Below are 22,172 nucleotides of genomic sequence, written 5' to 3'. Positions count from 1 at the left end.
ATATGATGGCATTATTACAAGTACATAAAAAATTTATGTAATAAATAATATTAAAAAAAGATTATACACTCCTAGACAAAATTAATGCACCATGTTGAATAACAAAAGTTTAAACTTCGAATTGGAATGAATTGTGTATCATATAAAAATATGAAAATATTGTGGTACTCTAATACAAATGTGGCAGCGGGAGGCCGCGCGTTATCCCGCATAAGGATGAAATTGTCACTCACAAATGGAGCAAATGACATGACATGTTCCTCCAAAATATTATCCCGATAAAAAAGTGCATTCAAGGATCTTCTACAGATAGAAACCAACTCTGTGCAAGCGTTTCTTTTTTAATTTTATTTTCTTAATTTTTCGTGGTTTGATCATTAATGATGTTTTTACTTGACTAATTGTCATTTTCATTGTTTTCTCTCAATAAATCTTTTCTAAACTCTCGGGTTTTTTCCACCTAGTTTTTTTCATATATGATATACAATTTATTTATTAATTCAAAGTTTAAACTTTTGTTATTCAATAACATGGTACGTTAATTTTGTCCAGATATAATATATTTTAATACTAAAAATAATATAAATTTAAGCTATAAATATAGTACATTTATAAACAAACAAAAATATCTCTTAAACTTCTCAAATATCCGTGATAATCCATACTCATTTCACTTATTTGGCTTTAAATAAATTAAATGTTACATTTGTAATTCAGTTTTTTTGCTTTATATTTACAGACGTTTTATGCAGTCTTAGAGATAGCAGTCAAACAACCACCGCATTTAAAGGACGAAAAGTTTTCTATTAAATTAATAGGACAACCTTGTGTATCAGAAGTTACAATTGTTGAACCACCAAGCGAAAAACGAGAACGAGCTGTTTTAAACTTTGATCGTACGCTTGTAGATGATTATAATAGAAAAAAAATTACTTTTATGAATGTCGGTGTGATATCAGCAAAAGTGATCGTTGAAATTTACGAGGATCCAAATTTTCTTTTCACTCTCAATATGTGCAATAGTACAAGAAACTTATCAAATTGGAACTATGGAGAAGACAGTTAGTTTATAATTTTCGATTTAATAATAATTAAAAACTTAAAAATATTAACAAATGTCTATTTAAAAAAATTCTTTATTTTTGTTTTATATCTTTTCACTTTTATTATAAATTATAGATATAAACATTTTTATGTTAAGTCTTCAAATATACTTTAAACTACATAATTCACAGTTTCTAAAAATAATATTTATAGTACAAATATATTTTAAAAGGTTTTCAGTAAAGTAATTTTTTGATAATGCGACAAAATTATGAAATTACAGTACAACACGATCGATCTATCGTGGTTTGTTTAATGCCCGAAGAGACGACTTCTATCGAAGTAAAATTTACGCCGCAAGCGATCGGAAAGTACGAAAGTCAAGTGCGGCTATTTATCGCCGATAATCCTTACGAGAATCTGTTGATCGATGTAAAGGGTGAAGCGTACGCAGAATTAATCGTGTTGAAGGGATTAGAGCTTACAAATATAAAGTCCAATTCTATCAATGAAAAACTAGATTTTAAATCGCGGAGACTTTCAAGATCAAATAATGCAGTAGATGGTAAACTAAATTTTTTTTAATTATATATTATAAAGTATATGAGTAGCTCATAAGCAAAAGCAGTTAAATCCAAAAATATAAAAAAAATGAGATATTGGTACCTTTAGATTCCTTAGCTCCTTGGTTACAAATTGAACGTTTAAAAATGTGTAAAAACAGTTACAAATCCTATGAAATCAAGGGAGAAAAGTGAGTATAGTTGCAAAAGTAGTTAAATCCCCATTGTTTACTGTTGCAAATGTAGTTTATATTAGTTATATTAATTTATATTAGTTTATATTGACAATTTTTTCTCTGTGTTTAATATTTTACTTTTATTTAAATTTGATATAAAAAAAGAGGTAAAGACATTATATTTTTCCAATAAATAACTAAACGTGGTGTTTTGTAATATAGTATGTAATTTTTTTTATATTATTAGGGTAATAAAAATGCTTCAAATCATACAAATTATGTTTAATTTAAAGTAAATTTCATTTAAATTAAAATAAAATTGGAGGACATCAGTTCCAAAATCAGCTAAATCCTTTTGTCCAGCTGCAAAACCAGCTAAATGAATTCTATTGTAATAAATAGAAATTGTGTTTCTCATGCCATATCATACACGTTTTGTTAACTAAAGCAATACATTTTTTTTAATTAAAAAAAATCTTTAAGCTACCTTATTGATAAACTATACAAGTTTTTGCGCTATAGCCACAAAAAAATTTCAAGTAGATTTAACTACTTTTTCATATAGGCTACTCAATATATAATATTAAAATAAAATAAAATCTTGTACTATAAGTTATATATATATTTTAAAAAATTTTTTAATAAATTTAACAAATTAATATTTACTAATTAATATTAATTGTGTATATTTTGTTTATTTTTAATATTTCAGAAGCCAAGATTTTACATTTTATTTCCTAAGAGAAATTTTATATTCCAAAATTATACTTTATAACTTATTGTACATTAAATTTCTCCTCAGAGATAATTTAATTTTTTTTTGCCTATTTTATTTTGTAATTCATATGTTTCACAGCTTTGATACCTACTTTACTTACGGTTTCATTGATCTACAAGCTGGATTATGGATATTGCTTTGTCAATAAGATCTACAGGAAAAGCTTCAAAATTGTCAATAAATCGATGAATCGTTATTTACGTTTTCAATGGAGTGTACATCCCAATGTTATATTTACTCCGTCTGTTGGTCATCTCAATCCTCTGACTTGCAAGGAAATCGTTGCAACATTTCTTTCCTCGCAGTCAGCGAGTTATATTGACGTAATATAATGAACGATTTTATATTCTGCAAACTACAAATTTTCAATCAATTTTTTTAATTTGCATTCCATGAGAGATACATTTATTGCTATTTTTCTGTTTTATATTTTTTTGAAATTTTTTTTAAGAGGATCCCAGAGTCGTCTGTTTTACTGACTTCTAGTTTTAGTAAAAATTTTTCTCTGGCTGTATAGAATGAAAAATCCTTTATCCATAATTAAAATACATACGCAATGGTTGATTTAAAGTCAGAAAAGTAAAAAAATTAATAAATTATATTTTTCTTTACCTACTTAAGAATGTCAGTTCATGAAAACACACATTTTCTTTGTCCATACATTATGCAGCTTGTACATATATATAAAATAAGACTATAGCAAATGTGGGATTATATGAAAAAATGACGTGGAACTCTCAAAACAGATTTAATATATATAAATATACGTTAATGATAATTTTGGGTAATCTGTATGTCCAATATCGGTATAATAGACGGAAAAATAGCAGTAGATTAGTTTTCTGATAATATCAGAGAGGCATCATCATGAACCGCGTCTGTTGTCTACATAATCTATTGTTACATTGATACTTTCCATAGTGCTCCAACCTTTTACCTATACACTATGCAGTGTAAGTTACTTTTAAGTGTGTATTATATATAAAAATATATAGTATTCAATGTTTAATGTGTGCTATGCAATAGAAAAATAATGAGATAAAAAAATTTATCCCTTCCTAAAGACATACACAAAAAAAAGCTGGGTAAAGGTTAGTTATTGCTTTTTCATAATTTAAAGGTCAATGTCAGTTGATATTACTTTCTATTTGCCAGTGAGAGTCTTTATTATCAATATGATTTTGAAACAATTGCCAAATAAGAAAACCCAGAGACGATCTACCGTGAACTGGCAAATTCTAATACATATAGTCAGAGGCGATCTAACGTCAGCTGACAATTTGTAATAAATATTGTCAGAGGCGATCTATCGAGAGCATCTATCATGAACTGACAATTTTAAATAAATAATGCCAGAAGTGACGTAACATGGGCTGGCAATTTTTAAGAAATACGTATTTCTTTTTATTAGTAATCCACAATGTGGTCTGTTTTATCAGATAATTTGTAAAGTTCACACATTTTTCCTCGATTGAAATTCTATTGTATGGTTGTATGATGTACATACGAGATGAAATAGGCTTATACAAGGTGCGTAATAGATATAAATTAAATATGATAAAATATTTTATTTTTAAGAAATGTATATTTAATACTACACATCTAATTGAGAAAATGTTATATGCTTTCCTTATTTTTATTCTTATGTAATAAATACAAAATAAATAAGTTAATTAATTAATTAATTAATCAATACATACATGTACGCATATATTGAATACATAGTTATCTTTATTTTGTATTTTATATAATGACTGAAATAATAATTACTTATTATTTCAGTACTTATATAAATACTTATTATTTCAAAATCAAAATTATTAAACAGGAGCGTAAAGAGCCACACAGCAAGTTGATCGTGCAAAGGTAATAGTGTATTACTTAATTTACATTATCGTAGAACAGCGCTTGGAATTAGTTGCACATTTCGGGCCGATTCCCGAGACGACGCCTCCTATTCCCCCACTACCGCTCGGCCGCTGGCGGCCGAGCCGCCGATAGCTCTGGCGCAGGAGCGTTTTATATTAGAAATAGGCTGGATTGTTTAGGCACTTCTCAGAAAATAGTAATATTTTCTTTGCTACATAAATAATGTTTATTTTCATTAATAATTAAATATATATATATTATGTATTAATAAAAATAAATATTATTTATGTAGTGAAGAAAATGTTACAATTTTCCGAAAGATGCCTAAACAATCCAGCCTATTTCTAATATAAAACGCTCCTGCGCCAGAGCTATCGGCGGCTCGGCCGCCAGCGGCCGAGCGGTAGTGGGGGAACAGGAGGCGTTGTCTCGGAAATCGGCCCGAAATGTGCAACTAATTCCAAGCACTGTCGTAGAATATAAACGTTTTGGCTTGTCATCAAGCCTTTATCAATATAAATAATAAAAATTACAAAAAATCGCAACGCATTAATTACAGAAAAAGTGTGATAACATAATAAAGTTTTTCGAAATAATCCATAGATGAACAGACGTAACGTTCAACATCAAATGACATTAAGATTGTGGTAAAAACATAGTGTAGGTGAAGAGATCATCCCCTCAATAGTAAGATAAAAGAGAAACACTTATTGTTAGGTCCATCTTAAATAATGGTCAAAATCTTAATTCTAACTTATTATTTCAGTCATTATCGTATAAAATACAAAATAAAGATAACTATACAAGGTGGCAAACTTCAATAATTAATTAATAATTAACAGCGCTACAACTTCAATTGACGTCAATTTCTAACGTACGAGTCAGAAGTTAGCTATATTGCAGGGCCGAAGTGAAAAGGTAGACGTCGCCCGCGATATTTCAAGTTGATATAAAACTCGTATAATATGTAAAATATTTATATTAAATCATACATTGTTGTATTTTTTTCAAACAACGCTACAATTTTTTTTACATTAAAATATCCACGTTATTAAAAAAAAATTATGCATACCTCTTTGTTCGTTAACACGAATAGCTTTTGTAAGCAACTATTATGCTCACAATAGAGTTCAATTTGAACCATTTAATTTGATATATATTTGTTATGGTCTATCTCTTTTAATTTAAAAAATAAAAGGGGATGGCCAGTTTTGGTGGGACACTCTGTATATTGAATATATGTATATATGTATATATTATTTAATTGATTAATTAGTTAATTTTGTATTTATTACACAAGGATAAAAATAAGAAAAGCATATATTTTTCTTCAATGAAATATATATATATATATATATATGATATTATATGTGTATTTTTTAAATATTATTAATATATGACAAACTAATATTTGATATTATTTTGTCACATTGTTTATATTTATTTGACACCTTGTCAATGACGCATTTAGGTTTTTTTCGGGGGGGGGGGGGGGAAGGTTTAAATTCACACACACAATGAGGATAATTTTATATTGCACACTAAAAGTGAGGATAATTTTATATTGCACACTAAAAAATATAAAAATATTATATCGTTTAATAAAAAATACAATTTATTGTTATAGTAGCATAATTATAAATTGATAACAAGTTTTCTTGGTTTTTCTTAAATAATCAGATTAACTGGATTGCTTAAATCAGTGCTCGGAATTAGTCTGAACATTTTAGCCGATTTCCGTGGTATACGCCTCCTTTTCTCTCCTTACCGCGCGCGCCGCATTTTTAGTTCCTTTTAAAATGATGGCGCTATCGCGTCAAAGTTCGTCAGGCACTTTGGGATCCCCTTAAATTTAAAAGAATTTTAAGTTATTAAAATTGCATTAACATAATCCTCTAAGTTATATATTGAAAAATATTATTTTAATAAAAAACAACATAAAAATTTTTGTATAAAGATAAAATTTTTATTCAAAAATTAGATTCTATATATTAAATACGGTAGTAGTTGCGTGTTTTATTTAGTATTGTTGCATATTGATTATTTTCTAATATAATTCGCAGACTTGTCTTGATTGCACGGTCTGCGCAATCGAGCTTGCCAATCCCTCGAAAGAATCGTCTTGGGACGATCGAGAAACAGAAGTGCGATGGGTGGCGATGAATTCTGACGTCGTGAAGCAAACAACAAACGCGGAAACATTGGCTATGAAAACGCTTGAACCCGTTAACGAACCAAACTACGAAATTCTACCTGGTTCGACAAAGTGTATCCAAGTGTTACTTAACGCAATTGTAGCGTTCTCGAAGTACTCTTGCTTCGTTAAGGAGATCAACTTCAAGGACACACTAATGTTGCAGGTTGGAAACTACAATTATGCATTATGTCATTTGCCTTGAATTTAAATACTGAAATTGATAGTTATTATACAATCATAATATACGTAGCGTTATATTATCAAAAATAACTTATAGATTTTATTTTGATAGTTTAATAATTGATAGATTTAATCTTGATTAATTTTAATAATTGATTAATTTAATTTTAATAGATTTCAATAACTAAAAATTTTAATTTTAATAGATTTTAATAATTAATAATTTTAATTTTAATAGATTTTAATAACTAATAATTTTAATTTTAATAGATTTTAAGTTTTCTAGTATAAAAAATTTATATTTTTAATATAAAAAATCTTTCTTTGTAAGTTATTATTTTTTAAAAACTGTTTATATTTATTGTAATATACAAAAATTCCACATTTTTAATCTTTTTAATTTGTTTTATTTTACATATTATTTCTTTTATTATTTGTTATATTTTATTTATTGTTTTATATAATTTAACTACTTTTTACTACAGTTAAAGTGTGCATCTGCTATTTAATCAAAGTGAAAAATAAAAATAGTAAAATAGAAATTATAAATAATTTCATGATTGTCCGTTGATATCGATTTTAAATATTTGTTTGCAATAACACGAAGATTTTTTTTAATTGGTGCATCCGTGAACAGATAATGTAAATGTCGCGACATTCTCTGATGATAAAACGCAAAACGCTTCGCTGTTAGTTTTATATTCGATTCAATTTCAACTGTTGTTTACGTTCAAACAAGAAAAAAATATCAAACGTCCACGGGTGCAACAAACTATTTTATTACTAACTTCCAATTAAAATTAATGTAATATATGGATTTCTTACGTGACATCTGAGTTAAAATCTATTTGTTCGTTTCTGATTATTTTTCTTTAAATTTCACGTCAATTCGCATCTTCCTCAACAAAATATATTTTTAAAGAGATGTTCAAAAATTACCAACAGAGATTTTATGGCATAAATTATTTACCATACAATTATTATATGTTCAGTTTTGAAAATTATATAAGAAAGAAAAAAATATCTGTCAAAATCAGTCAAAATCATTGTGCAGATTTCAAAATTACACCTACATGAATTGTTTACATATTATTTACATGGTGTTTGCATGAACTTTTTTCATATAGACAATGTAAACTATGTAAGCTTTATAAATTAAATGTTAGAATGCAAAAAAGAGTGATTATCTTATAAAATTAAAGAAAAATAAAAGAGTAATTATTTATATTATATAAAATAGTTAATGTATCTATATCTGTATGTGATTTTAGTATCAATTAATAAGATATTTATAATGTTAAAAATTGAAAAGTTATGTGTATGTGCATGTATACATGCAATAATGACATTATATCGTGTTATATTTTTATTACATTACATAATAGGTTTAAATAAAAGTAACATTTTGTTTTTTAATTAAATTTACATTTTTTATTACGTTATAATATTTATTTTCTTTTTTTACTGGTGTAAAATCTAGTTTACTAAATCCTTTGTTGATTTTTTGTGACATTTTTCGTGGTAAAATAAAATTGTGTAGTTATGTTTAAAGCATGCAACATAAAAAACGAAATATAAAGAAAGTCTTCGACAAACCATGTTTTATAGATTACTCATTGTTGACAAAAATGACAAGTTACACATAGTTTACATTGTTGACGCGTAGACGTAGACTATTATAGTTTACGGGTAAATGTCCAACTCTGGTCAAAATGCAATAATAATAATGAGTAAATCGAGAGTCGAGAGTAATAACGATTGCGCATACTGCCCATCGAACACAAGGAATTTTCTTGATCGGACACAGTTTCAATCGGACACGACCGATCGGACACAGTGCCAATCGAACACAGTAGAAAATGGATACACGGTAATTGCAATCAGACACAAATGCAAACCCATATAGAATCGTAAAATTGATAGTTTTCCACTAATGAGACACAAATAGACACAGTGTCAGACACTGGAGAGTTGTGTAAGACTGCTTGTTGGAACATCATTTAATTCTCAGTACAGCCAGTAATTCGCGCTTTATATAATAGTGATTTTTCTCGTATAACTTAATTCTTACACCTCTTTATACAGCTCTTTTATAACAAAGTTTTTTAATAACTTTTGACAGTTGAGAACATGGTGATTTTCGATCAACATCTCAATAAGTAATTCTCGCAATCACATACGTGATCACTTCATAAAAGTTTTTATTAATAATGACGAATTAAATTTACTGTCTTCTAAGAAACAGTTTGTAAGGGTAGCACTGATGATGGCTGAAAGATTAGCCGAAACGTATACTGCTTAATTAAAACATTAAAACATGGTTTCAATAAAATGTATCAAGAATTACAATCTTCTTTGGCTTGAGATCCTCCTGCTATTCCATCGTTTTAAAGTTTTTTAAAATTATAAACAAAGAAATTAAAAATTGTGTATTAATTGCATAGTAAATATAATTTACAAAAATATTGTGCTTGATAATTTTTATGAAATACACACAGTATGAGCAAAATAAAACATTATCTCTATTAATTTTTATTTTGTACAAAATGTAAATTAAATATTCTAATTTTTTAAATAAATAACAATAATATATTTATTTGTCAATTAATAGAAAAATCTAATTTAATTATTAGTTCTACTTCTTCAAATAGTAGTTTGAATGAATCAAGTGGTTTATGACTCAAATAAGTGTACACTGAATATTTTCTGCGATTACAGAAAAAATTTCATTTCTTGTTGTCTTTACCTACATACATGCAGTGTTTTAATTTTTACAACTTGAAATTCCCCATGTTCGTCAAATAATTGGCAGCCATGAATTGAACACAAATCTCTCGACTCACCTTTTTAGCTGTGTGTATATATTGTATCGAGTTGTGTCGTTGTAGAAAAGCATTAGAACGAACACTATGTGACTTTGTGTCGCCTGTGTTCTCCCTTGGTGGAAAACCACCATTATAAACCTCGTTTCGCGTCCGAAGCACCGGGTGACGTGAGGTGGACCTCGCTTCGCGCGAAAAGTTGCAAACCCACGTGGAATCATAACATTATAAATCTCGTTTTGCATCTGGAGCACCGGATGATGTGAAATTACGCTTTTACCATTAAAAATAACGTTTATAAGGTTAAGAAAATTGTCACAGAGCATGTGTCCGATTGGCACTGCGTCCGATCAGGACTATATCCGATTGGGAAAATGCCTCGTGTCCGGTAGGCAGTATGCGCAATCGGGGCAAAATAACAATAATCCCATAATAACAACGCAACAATACCAAATTTTGATACCATGTGCAGGTCAATAACTAATATTTCTTTATTATTTCTTTTATTTTAAAATAATTTAAATCAAACTATATTACAAATGTTATTATTTATTGTAATTCACTTTTATCGTGTTTATATGTAATATTATTTTTTGAATATTTTATATTTAATTCATTATTAAACACAAACATACACTTACAAAAATGTCAGCTATCATAGCTTTTACGAATATTTGAAATAAATTTACTCCTCGATCACGGCCATGTTTCTAAAAAATTATGCATTATTTTTTTTATTTACTTGTATAATTTTTTATTTATAAAAATATTTATGTATTATATATAATATTGTATATGTATATATATATACAGGGTGTCCCGTAAAGACCGTAACAACGCTTAGGGGTATATTTCTGAGATAATTCTGAGCAAAAAATCTTAATACCAAAATACTCAGGGTGTAATGGTTTTTGAATTAGAAGCATTTAAAGTTAACGAATAAGATAGCCTGAAATTTGCGCAGGTGTGTACAACGTACAGTGATAAAAGCGAAATTGACTATCGTTCCCCTGTTGTCAGTATTAATATTTGGAAAATAAATTTGCTAATACATATTAACATAAATATTGTTTACGCAATTAAGATTTTGTTGAAAATATTATAAAGAAAAAAATATTATAAAGAAAAAAACGCAAGCTGTCAAAAATTACATTTCTTTGACATTTCTTTTTATCTTATAGATATTTGTACAATAAAATTATTAAATGTCAAAGAAATGTAATTTTTGACAGCTTGCGTTTTGTGTATCATAATATTTTTTTTTTATAATATTTTCAACAAAATCTTAATTGCGTAAACAATATTTATGTTAATATGTATTAGCAAATTTATTTTAAAAATTTATTTAAGTTTATTTATTTAATTTATTTAAGTTTATTTATTTAAATTTATTTAAGATTCTCGAAAACTGAATGTTTTACAAGATATGTTGTATTTTATGTCAAAATACTATAACATTCAAGCCTTATAACTCAAAAAGTACTTAATAAAAAAATATTTTATTATAGTGTTTTGGAAAGGTCTCGACTTCAGCTATAAGAATATGTAATAAAAAATAGGGGTTTTAGTTTAAAATTTTTATGTTGACCTTGACCAGCTTTTCAAGATCATCCCAAGATCAAATAAATATCATCAGCTAATAGATTTCTTTAAACCCTACTCTTTTTGTTTGAAATATTTTTCCAATAAATTAATATTTTCTGAGATAATTGACCGTTCCGTAACTTTTGCCACGCACTGTATATGCAGTTTTTAAAATAAATTCTAGTTTGCTTCAACAAATTTCCGCAAATTGAAATAAATTAAGAGTCAGAATTATTTAAAAATATGTATTTAAAATAACTAAGTATTTTTATTGATATGTCAATGTAACGTAGATGATTTCAGAAGTTTAACCATTAAATTATAAATATTAATATAAATATTAATTTATAAATATTAATGTATTATGAGAAATAAACTTCTATCAATATACTGGCCATGATCACTTTAATACCTACATAGTATTATTTTATTCAAATTATATTTAAGCAGAACGCAGCGCTTTCTGCTGAAGTATTTTTAAAGAAAGTAAGCAATTAAATCTGATTGGTACATTTTCACCAATCAAATCTAATTTTCTTATTAACAAGCGCTGATTTTGCTGAACATAGTCATTACTAATTATGATTGCGCGCATTTTAATTGGCATTCTAGATAATCAATTAACATCACACGAAAATCTCGCGATACTTTATACGACACTCCTATTTTGGTGGTGGTTAAAGAAAATGCACCTTATTTCATGCAATGTCGACGTGATGTCCCGTACTGTCGTAATGCCTTTCGTATTCCGTAACGCATTTACCGTACACTGTATATCGCGAACCAGACGTGTTACGTTCTAACTTGGAGAAGTCAAGGGAAGGTCGTAACAGCTTGGTATCACCGGTCAGATTTCAAGGGTCTGACCTAGTGACCCAAACGGTTTGTTTATTTGAATCTGAAAAACAGGTCAACGATTGAAGGTCGCTCTTACTCCGTTATTCAGTATTGCCGTTCGGATGGTTCCCTTTTTGGTCTGAGATAGTGATCTCAATTACCAGAGACGGAACCAGTGCAAACCCTTAAGAGGAAGGAACACAAATGAGGTAAAATTAAGAAAATTAACAAGTTTTCTGAGGTAAACTTAAATTACTTTTAATTAATAGAAAAAAAAAATACAGAATTTTATAACATTATAATGTTGTTTATTAAAGAATTACTTCTTCACTAGTGTAAGTTAATTCCACGTTAATAATGAGTGTAACGCTAATTAATTCAATTGGTAAAACATATATATTGTATATAACAATTATGTGATACATTTTTGTTAGTGATATTGTATAAAGGTGTATGAATGTTCGTATTCATTCCTCGGGAGGCAAACGGTTGTTTATGTAGGGAATGTATAAAAATAGTGTAGGTGATAATAAGGTACGGGAGAACGAGGTACGGTAGAATGTCGCCGGGTAGGAGCGTCGTAAAAATCGAGATCAGGAATTTCGTTAGGAGGAAGGTTTATTATATCATGGATAGATCCAGGAAGAGAGGGGATTGGGGAAAGCAGATTGATATAATCGGGGTCGATTTCAGGGACATCAAAAACAAGCTGAGAAAAGATTATTGGAGGAAACCTGTAGTTCTAGCGGGACTGCGAGCGGGATCTTGGCGTATCAATAGGAATTGAATCTGTCTGTGTATATGTGGTTCGTGTAAATAATATAGCAATGACGATTAGGTCGACGGTTTATCCTGAATCTCACGTACGGTGACGCAAGCGATATTAAGCCAGCAAAAAATATGAAATTCGTCATGTTCTGAATTTTTCGAAATTGAGTCAGGCGTGCACAGCGGGCGGGTTGGGAGGCTGAGTTTGCGCTACAGTTCACTATAATACGAAAGGAAAACTAAATTTCCTGTGTTGAGAAGGAATCGGAGTGTGAATTTGAATTCAAAACAGACTTACTGGTTGATGATTTTCGTCTGGTTCAAGTTTAAATGCGGCACGGGAGATTGGCAGTGGCAGCCCTCAGTTTAATCGGCAGGAAGTCAGTCAAGAATTGTTGCAAGGGGTTATTGATATTGGTTGCACCAAAAGTTGCACAAAATATTGCATAGAATGTTCCACGTTCGTTTTAAAATAATACTTTCGACTGAGATAATATATATAGAGAGAGTACTGACGATACTAGTGATCACAGAAAGGGCTGACACGGGTTTTTATAATTGTTACCCCTCTTTTCTACATTCCTGTTTAATAATTTTGGACGTTGATCTAATGGAAAAGTTAATTGATTCTTTTGATCTCAGTGGGGCATAAAATGCTAACATTTAGAAAAATCTATGAATCCTATTGGTGGTTCGTGAGTCTGGTAGGATGGTTTCTTATAGTTTTTATGTAGTGTAATTTGGTTGACAAATTTATAATTGCACGCGCGTTTGAACAATATATAATAGATAACGCAGCGCAAGATACTCGATCTGGTAAACATTTGACCGATGTCGACTTTTCTGACTGAAATTGTTTATACTCGTGTGAGAAAAATTCTTTTGTTACTCTCTAAATTTCTTAGAGTGAAATCTAACTCCAAACGAGTGGATATTCACTCCAAGCGATAGTGAAAATACTGCCACTCGTAAAGAATAAAAATTTACTTTTCACAAAAGTGATTGTTTTACTCTAACGTAGAGTAAAGTATCACTCTACGTTAGAATAATGTATTACTCGTACCGGCGTTAATAATTCACTTGATCAAAGAGTGAAATTTACATTCTTTCTTCAAGCAAATTTTTCACTCAATTGTTACAAGTGAACAAATTCACTCTTAATAAGTCTTAATTCTAAGCAATGTATATAAATAAGAAATAGACAAAATAATATTTATTAACTATAATTGACAAAGTAATATATATTATAAACACATTATTAAGACGTTATTTTTATGTTATTTATTATTTCTTCATCATCATCAGATAATCTGTAAAAATAATTAATTTATTATTTCTCAGATAAAATATCTCCCTCATCTAGAAGCTTGCAAAAGTTTGTCATATTTTTTATAAGTTTTACCTAAAAATTAAAGTGAATAATTTTACAAACATGGAATTAAAAAAAAACCTGAAGTGACACAAAAAGTGTGATAAAAATAACAAATACTTTAATTGAACGACATATACACTTTTATTACTATTAACAAATAAACTACAATAAAAAGTATGACCGACTTTTGAAAAAACTTCTCTTTGATCCGCACCCTCAATTATATTCCGACTTTTTGTGTGGACGAGCTACATATTTATTAAATAATTTTACTAATAATTTTAATTATAATAAATATGTAACTCGTTTACACAAAAAGTCAGAATATAATTTATTATTAATGTTTATTAATATACACAATTATATTACTGCTATAACATTACCAAACTATAATTTTAATTTTATTGCAAATCTTACCTTTCAAAATATTGACGGCGTCTTCCGAAATTCCACTGCTTAATAAAAATTTATTTAAGGTTTCAGTACTGTTTAACGTCTCCTAACAAAAGAAAAAAATTTAATATTATTTCAGCAGACTTAACTATAACCGAGATTTTACAGCACATGTTGATTTAATAAACTACAAGTCATTATATAAGTTACTTCTCATTGTACTACTTGTTTATCGATATGCAAACCGAATTTATGACGAAGCTACGTAGCACGGCAAATCACATGCTGTGAGATCTCGATTTACTTTTTTTGTAACCTAACCTAGAAAAACAATTTAACCTAAACACCATTCTTTACATAATATATTAAATCAGTAAATAAACTACACATAAAGTCTTATAAGTACTTACCTCTGGAAGAAACGTTGACATTTTTATATGTCTATCTACATGTATTCTTTATAGATATTCTTATTTATATCCACGATGTCTTGCACTAAATACGTGTAACAATGAGACGAGAACAAGAGATAATAAGACGCAGTGATCATTCACTCTTCATGTGAATGAAATATTCACTCCACACTGCATAGAGTGAAAATATTCACTCTACAAAATAAAGTACACATAATCACTCTACTTTGCAGAGTGAAAAATTCACTTTAAAACAAAAAGAGAGAGAATTAACTCCGTATGAATGAAAAGTCACTCTAACTCGAGTGACACGACCAGTCACTCAATTTTTCGAGTACGTTTTCACTCCAAGAAATTTAGAGAGTATCAGAGGCAGCGTGAAAGAATTTAGTTTGGAGAAGCTTCGTTATGAGCTGTATTCCCGGTAAAAAATTTCTCATATATAATCATGTAGCATTTAATAGAGTTATACAATATTTTACATAATTGTGTAAAAATATGTATAATTATACATGACGAAATATAAAACGTTATATATATATATATATAAATGGAGCGACTGCAGTATAGAATTACATGTAAATACTTTTTATACATACTTATATATAATGTCCACAATATTTTATATATAATTATATATGAATCTCTGTTAGTCTAATATATGATTATGTATAAGTCTTGCATCATGTATAAACATATATAAGTAAGAAACAAATTTCAGATATAGTCATACGCAATTGTATATGATTTTGTATAAACGAGAAATTCTGGCTAATTGTGTCACTTTTTCCTTAATTTCACTTAATGCCTTGATTTAAAAATATTTTACTTTTCTAAAAGTTTCTATACCTTTTTCTCATCGCGCGCGTGCATGCAAGAGAGGAATATAAACAAAATAAAATAAAAAAACACTATTTTACATTTATAAGAAATATATGTTATTTATTGTATTTCTAAATAATATGAGAAAAATAAATAACATGAGATATAAATACATTTTATGAATGATACAAATAGTTCGAAAATTAGTGCTTGGGGTATTTAAAGAAGAGATTTTTAAGAAAGGACCTCATCAAGTCACTCTTACTGCCCATACAGCACAGAACATTGCAATTACATTGCAGCAATGTTACAATCTTGCAAGTTGCAATGTAATATAGTTGAGACATTATTGCAACCTGTAATTGTAATATTTCATGAAAATGTGACAGCAACATTCCAGTAACATTGCAATAGCAATATTCGGTAATTGCTAGTTCGTTCGTTTACCGCTATGCGACGCGCGTTGCAAAATCTATCTCGTATTTAAGTTTTAGTCATGATGATTATATGAAACTTGCAAAGAGTGGCTAGTAAGATTAAAGACATAGTAATTATTTTTATCAGTTTAATTTTTCTGATACGACCTCAACACAGGGAATTCAGATATTGAACTGATTGTTCAAAAATTGGACAGATAAATGTCCGAATAAATAAAAATATATGCAACATTATTCTAAGATTGCAATAACAATGCATTATTGCAAATTCATTACATTGCAATATTACTGTAATCTTTCGTTACAATCTTCCTAAAAGCGGACATTTTAACGTTGCTGCAATCCCACAGCAATGATGCAACAACATTTTGCAGTGAATTTGCAATATTGCAACATTGCGATGAAAGATTGATGCAATGTGTATGCAATCTTTGTGTACTGTATGAGTATATATATATATATATGATGTGATGTATGTATGATTATGTACTTTATGTTTGCGCAATAAAAACACAACAAAATAAAACAAGAAAATGTATATTTACTCATACACACCTTTATATAATCATATATAAATATATATATTCATATTCATTTATATATAGGTGTATCTATTTATGTATGGACAAATTCGGTATATAATTTTGTATAATTAGATATGTACTATTTTTGTCTAATTATGTATGAGAAATTTTTTACCGGGTTAGTATCATGCAAACAATTTAAAATTTATTACTTCTCGCGTTTGCCAAATACGGTTTCGTTTCTAACGAAATATAAACTTGCGGGAAAGAAAAGAAACGTAAAATCCTATCAAGACGTAACAGACACTATCACATACTTTAAGTAAATTTCACGAAATTTCTAGCATTCATGTACGTGCGTAACACTATTTGGATAAATATTGAACTTAACATGGTGTATATTCGCATACAGTGTTTTTTTACATGCGGTGTAATACATGATTCAATTTTCAATGTTCTATAACCAAATTATTGCGGCATGAAATGTTACATGAATTGCAATCGTTATTAAATTTATTGATAATATTGTTAGTAAATTATTATCACATATCGTAATATCAATTGTTGATACTGATTGCTGAATATTGTCGTACCATAATTGAACCGCATAACATTTTATTCGATATTAATTTACGCACGATTCACTTTGGACAATTGTTCGATGCGAGGCGATGAAGTGATTATCGTAATGACCTGAGTTCACTATAGAAATCAAAACAAACGCAATAAATAAATGCAAGAAACAGCAATTGTCATAATATAATACTATATTCCGCAATGTGTCTATTAATATCGTAAATAAAATATTTAAAAAATATTATTATTTATTATCGTAGATCGTAATAAAGACGATAAATGATAGTGTGTTAATCTACTTGATATGCCACTGCTAATACAATCACAATCTGCGTTTGGCTGCGATACATGCGCAGCCAATTTAACCGCAATTCTCGAAATATCATAACACTTATCATATAATAAATAATTGATGATCGCATTTTTAATATTGAGAAAGAATAATTATCTCATTATGTTCTTACACATGCTCTATAACAATTGGTAGGTATTATATTTTCGATGTTTAATATCACGCACAGTGGGTTTTGACGGCAAAGAAATGCAAAAACATGTAGAACAACATTTTTCATTATTCTGTTTTATTGTTCGAAATTGCTTAATCTGTACTTCGATTATACGCCGCATTATTATACATATATGTTACCGTCAGAGCCACGGACTAAGGAATAGAGGGACGGTGCACAAGCTGTACCGGGAGAGCACGTTTGCGGCGGGGGGGGGGGGGGGCCGCCATATTCGTTTAGTAATCACCACACATAGAACTCATTATTTGCGTATATGTGAGAAATGAAAGTCAGCCCGTACGAAAAAAAACTACAGGAAACTATTTAAAAAAACTATTAAAAAACTATTGAGAAAACTATTAAGAAGTATTGAAAAACCATAGGAACACTATTGAAAAACTATAGGATCACTATTAAAAATCTATTGGAAAACTATATGAAAACTGCAGTTTTCAACTCAGCAGTATTTTCGTCTCTAATAGTGCTGAATATTATTAGCAAAACTATTAAGGATAATATTGAATAAACTTTTAGAAAATTTTAGTTTTAATACAAACAAAATGATATTGAGAATAACTGAAAAATAAATTATTGAATTATCAGTAGTTTTGCAGAAGATTTAATAGTTTTTTTACTTCTTTTAATTAACTATGAGTTTATAATAGATATTTAATAATAGGTAACTATATAAGTAAATTTCATAATAAATAATTATTTTTTGTAATAAGTTTATTTACTAAAAGAACAGATGCAATCACTCATAATTAATATAGATACAACTACATTATTATTTGTGTCAAATGTGTATGTAATACACACATAATATGATTTATAAATATTTGTTAGTTAATAAATATTATTATAAGACATGTGTATTAATGAAATATTATTTATTCTCTATAACTTTATATAATTTACATTTATATATAAAATTTGTATAATATAAAATATTATAAACTTTTATTTTTTAATAATATTTTATTATAATATTTGGCAAAACTTATATAAAATAATTTATCCGCAGAAATTAAATTGGCACATAGTTAAAAGTTAAAATATTATATATTTTATTATAAAAAAAAAATGTCAAGGTGACACATCCGGAACTGATATACTTCCAGCTTTTATACTGGCAATTCCAAAAAACTAAAATAAAAATGTAGTTCAACGTTACATTAATGATTCTGATGAGTTTTTGATGCCCGAGGTACAGCATTATTGCACTTTTGCCATATTGCAAGTTTGAACAGCTTTGTACTATCCTTCGTACACTCAAATTTTGAAAATACATGTGCTTTAACAAAATCAAGGCATGTTAGAAGCATGTCAAATCTTATTTTGATAATAATAAATAGTGAAGACTGGTTTTTACAAGAAATATTTTTATTGAATTTTATGTCAAATTGCATTTATAAAAATCTTTCTGCTGAGAAAAAGTATGCAGTATTCGAAATAAAACACAAATTAACCAGACAGCAGTAAACTTTTAAAGTAAAAGATTATATAAGATCAAATTCAGACAGTACGAAAATGTTCCAGTCTTTATATTATTTAATAAACTGTTATATTTGTATCTTTACCTTCAATTGCTTCGATGCGATTTGGATCGAGACGCGGCTTAGCTTTAGTAGCTGTACCTTTCATAGTATTTGGGATTTTTCCCGTTAAGCTACAAGATGCTAATTCTTCTTTAGTAAACATAACTGATAGCAAATCGCACGTATATTGTGATACGCTACTTTTGTTGCAATTTCTTATTAAAGAAGCATTGAGAAAATATTTGCCTTTTCCGCCGAGATCAATCTGTTTTTCGTGCAAATAAATAATATAAATTAAATAATACAAATAGTTTTTATAAACATACTTTTAATTAAAATAAATAATCATTAGATAACTCACATCATTAGATGACTTTTTACTGGGCATATTGAATCTTCTGTCGCTGCATTCATCTATAGTATTCTACAAATATATTAGAAAAAAACATTAGATTATACCAATTAGTAGCGTAAAGAAACATTAAAAATTATAGCTTGAAATATATATTATGATGTTTGGAACAAAATTTGATATTAAGAACAAACCTCATTAGTAAAATAGGGAATAGGCTCTTCATCAACTCGCGATTCAGAACTTCGTTTATCTGTAAACTATAATAATTTCATAATTAGCTTTCAAATGTATTTCATTTTCCTAAACTAAAGTTTCGTTTAAATATATTTAAGGTATTTATTAAATGTGACAATTTCAATTAATAGAGAAGCATATATTATTATTATACTTTGCATCCAGAATAACATTAAATTAAAGCGATACAGATAAATATTAAAAGTACTATTTATACATAATTATTATTTCAATATTTTTACTATTCTGTAATATTACTAAAATTATGTCATATATTCTTGAAACATTTATGAAAAATATGTTACTTTGTGAGAAGGGAAACTAACCTTATAATTAGTAGTAGGATTGAGTTTTGAAGTTGAAGGTGCAGTCTCCAGAAGATTTTTACCCAAAAACTATAATTAAATAAACATTATTATTAACGTATATATTTAACGTATATATTTAAGTATTAACGTATATTATTAATTGATTAAACAGAAAGTTATTAAAAATTTTAATATACAGTTTTATAAGTGTTATCAAATGAACATTTTCATTAATCTTCTCCAAATTGCTCAGAACAGTTTCCGTCATGTCTTTCATCTTTGGCAGATCTAAAAATCAAATATAAAAAAGTTATAAATAAAGAAAAAATGGTACAAATTTACGATATTTAAATACTTAATGACATAGGAAAATACTCTCTTAATGTACAAATGACAAAATACAAAATGTACTAAAATTTCTAAAATTAAAAAATTCAGTTTCTGATGGATTAATATAACAGTGTACGAGTTATAATATAACGAATAACAAACTTTCTAAGGAATGTAGAGTAACCCGTAGTGCAGCGTTTTCTTTTTTTAACGATTCATTTTCGAACTTCAATAAGTCATTCTTCATACTCAAATCATTTTTTGACATTTTGGAATAATTTTCTTCATCTGAAGATGTTCCATAGTCAATCTATTTACAAAAGAGGAAGAAATCGTATCATTACTTTTGAAAACTTTAGATTATTGTTTTTCCTATTTCAAAACATAAAAATAAATATTTACTTCAATTGGAGCTCTTTTAAATGTTTTTAATTCTTTAAGTAATTGTAATGATTTTGATTCATTAATTTCATTTTTTGTTACACCAACTTTGTTCTATATTCAAAAAAAGTTCAAAATTATTATACAATATAAACGTATTTATATTAGTATTTAAAGTTATATGTTATTTATAAAATTAACCATTTTTTTCTTTGAACGTATTTCACTATTTTCATCATCATCACTCCATTCTTTTCTTCGTATTATTTTTTGATCTTCTTTGGTTGGTTGTAATACGCCATATTCTGTTAAATTATCTCTATACTCGCACATTTTTACCCATTCTTAAAAATTAGAATCAGAAAAATTTTAATACAATTATTCAACAAATATTATCTTAAAGATACACATACAATCAGGGCTTAATTTTGACCAGAATGGCGTTTCAATTTTTTTTTAATCTGAAATTTAATATTTATTTAATAAATATCAGAAGAAGAAATATTTTTTTCATGCGTTCCGGTTCTTATTTTTTTAGAAATTAAGCCCTGCGTACAATTCAATTAAAATTATGGTTATAACTTTAACCAAAGTTAATTAAAAAAAAATGGTGATCATATATAATAAAATACAACTATCTATCGAAACTCTCTTTATATATCTATATGTACATATGCCAGTCTATTAATCGAAAGTATAGATATCTACAATAAATAATATTAAATTATTATACTTATTACTTACCTCCAAAAGCAAGTAACTTAACCACAACCACCTGCCATTGACACGTTTTCAATCGTTTTTTCATATTTGATGTCGGTGCAATGTCGCAATTAGGCCATTTTATTTCAACTTCAATATTGTTTTCGATTAATCTGGCAAATTCTTTTTTTTCTGTGACTTTGTGCAGAAGCCAATCTTGATAACCAATTGCTATCTTTTTATCCTCGTTAACAAATTCAAGCAGAATACAGTCGTTATCATTCATTTTTACTATTGTTTTGCAAGCAGTTGCTATTATAATATTATAATAACTACTATAATCTGCTAAGATCTGTTGACAATTATACACATTCACCGCAATATTATAAATCTGACTTAGAGAATAAAAACACAACACACGAGTGACCAGAAACAATTGCAAGGTATAATCTTACTCAGTAGC

At 27.9% G+C, this 22,172-nt stretch overlaps 2 protein-coding genes and 1 long non-coding RNA gene across 3 annotated transcripts in view; 1 reads left to right on the top strand and 2 right to left on the bottom strand.

Annotated features, from left to right (window-relative positions):
* LOC105679293 (hydrocephalus-inducing protein homolog) overlaps positions 1 to 22,172 on the top strand; it is a 74,422-nt gene that overhangs the window by 17,817 nt on the left and 34,433 nt on the right. Inside the window, exons 30-33 of the mRNA XM_067347796.1 lie at positions 740 to 1,061; positions 1,328 to 1,609; positions 2,640 to 2,884; positions 6,494 to 6,790. Of these exons, the coding sequence (XP_067203897.1) occupies positions 740 to 1,061; positions 1,328 to 1,609; positions 2,640 to 2,884; positions 6,494 to 6,790 (1,146 nt within the window). The remainder of the gene's footprint in view (positions 1 to 739; positions 1,062 to 1,327; positions 1,610 to 2,639; positions 2,885 to 6,493; positions 6,791 to 22,172) is intronic.
* On the bottom strand, positions 13,986 to 17,388 carry LOC136997266 (uncharacterized). Its single transcript, XR_010888075.1, has 2 exons — positions 14,994 to 17,388; positions 13,986 to 14,689 (listed from the first exon to the last, which is right to left on the bottom strand). It is a non-coding gene; the product is annotated as an uncharacterized lncRNA (long non-coding RNA).
* On the bottom strand, positions 19,545 to 22,136 carry LOC136997262 (uncharacterized). Its single transcript, XM_067347802.1, has 9 exons — positions 21,752 to 22,136; positions 21,209 to 21,351; positions 21,029 to 21,121; positions 20,789 to 20,936; positions 20,494 to 20,584; positions 20,315 to 20,383; positions 19,946 to 20,011; positions 19,761 to 19,823; positions 19,545 to 19,664 (listed from the first exon to the last, which is right to left on the bottom strand). Exons 1-8 carry the CDS (start codon positions 21,993 to 21,995, stop codon positions 19,814 to 19,816), a joined length of 864 nt encoding a protein of 287 aa, XP_067203903.1. The 5' UTR covers positions 21,996 to 22,136; the 3' UTR covers positions 19,545 to 19,664; positions 19,761 to 19,813.

This window comes from Linepithema humile, chromosome 1 (genome assembly GCF_040581485.1).
Source record: "Linepithema humile isolate Giens D197 chromosome 1, Lhum_UNIL_v1.0, whole genome shotgun sequence".
NCBI lineage: Eukaryota > Metazoa > Arthropoda > Insecta > Hymenoptera > Formicidae > Linepithema > Linepithema humile.
The sequence above is the reverse complement of the archived record's forward strand: the minus strand, read 5'-3'. Positions and strand labels throughout refer to the sequence as shown.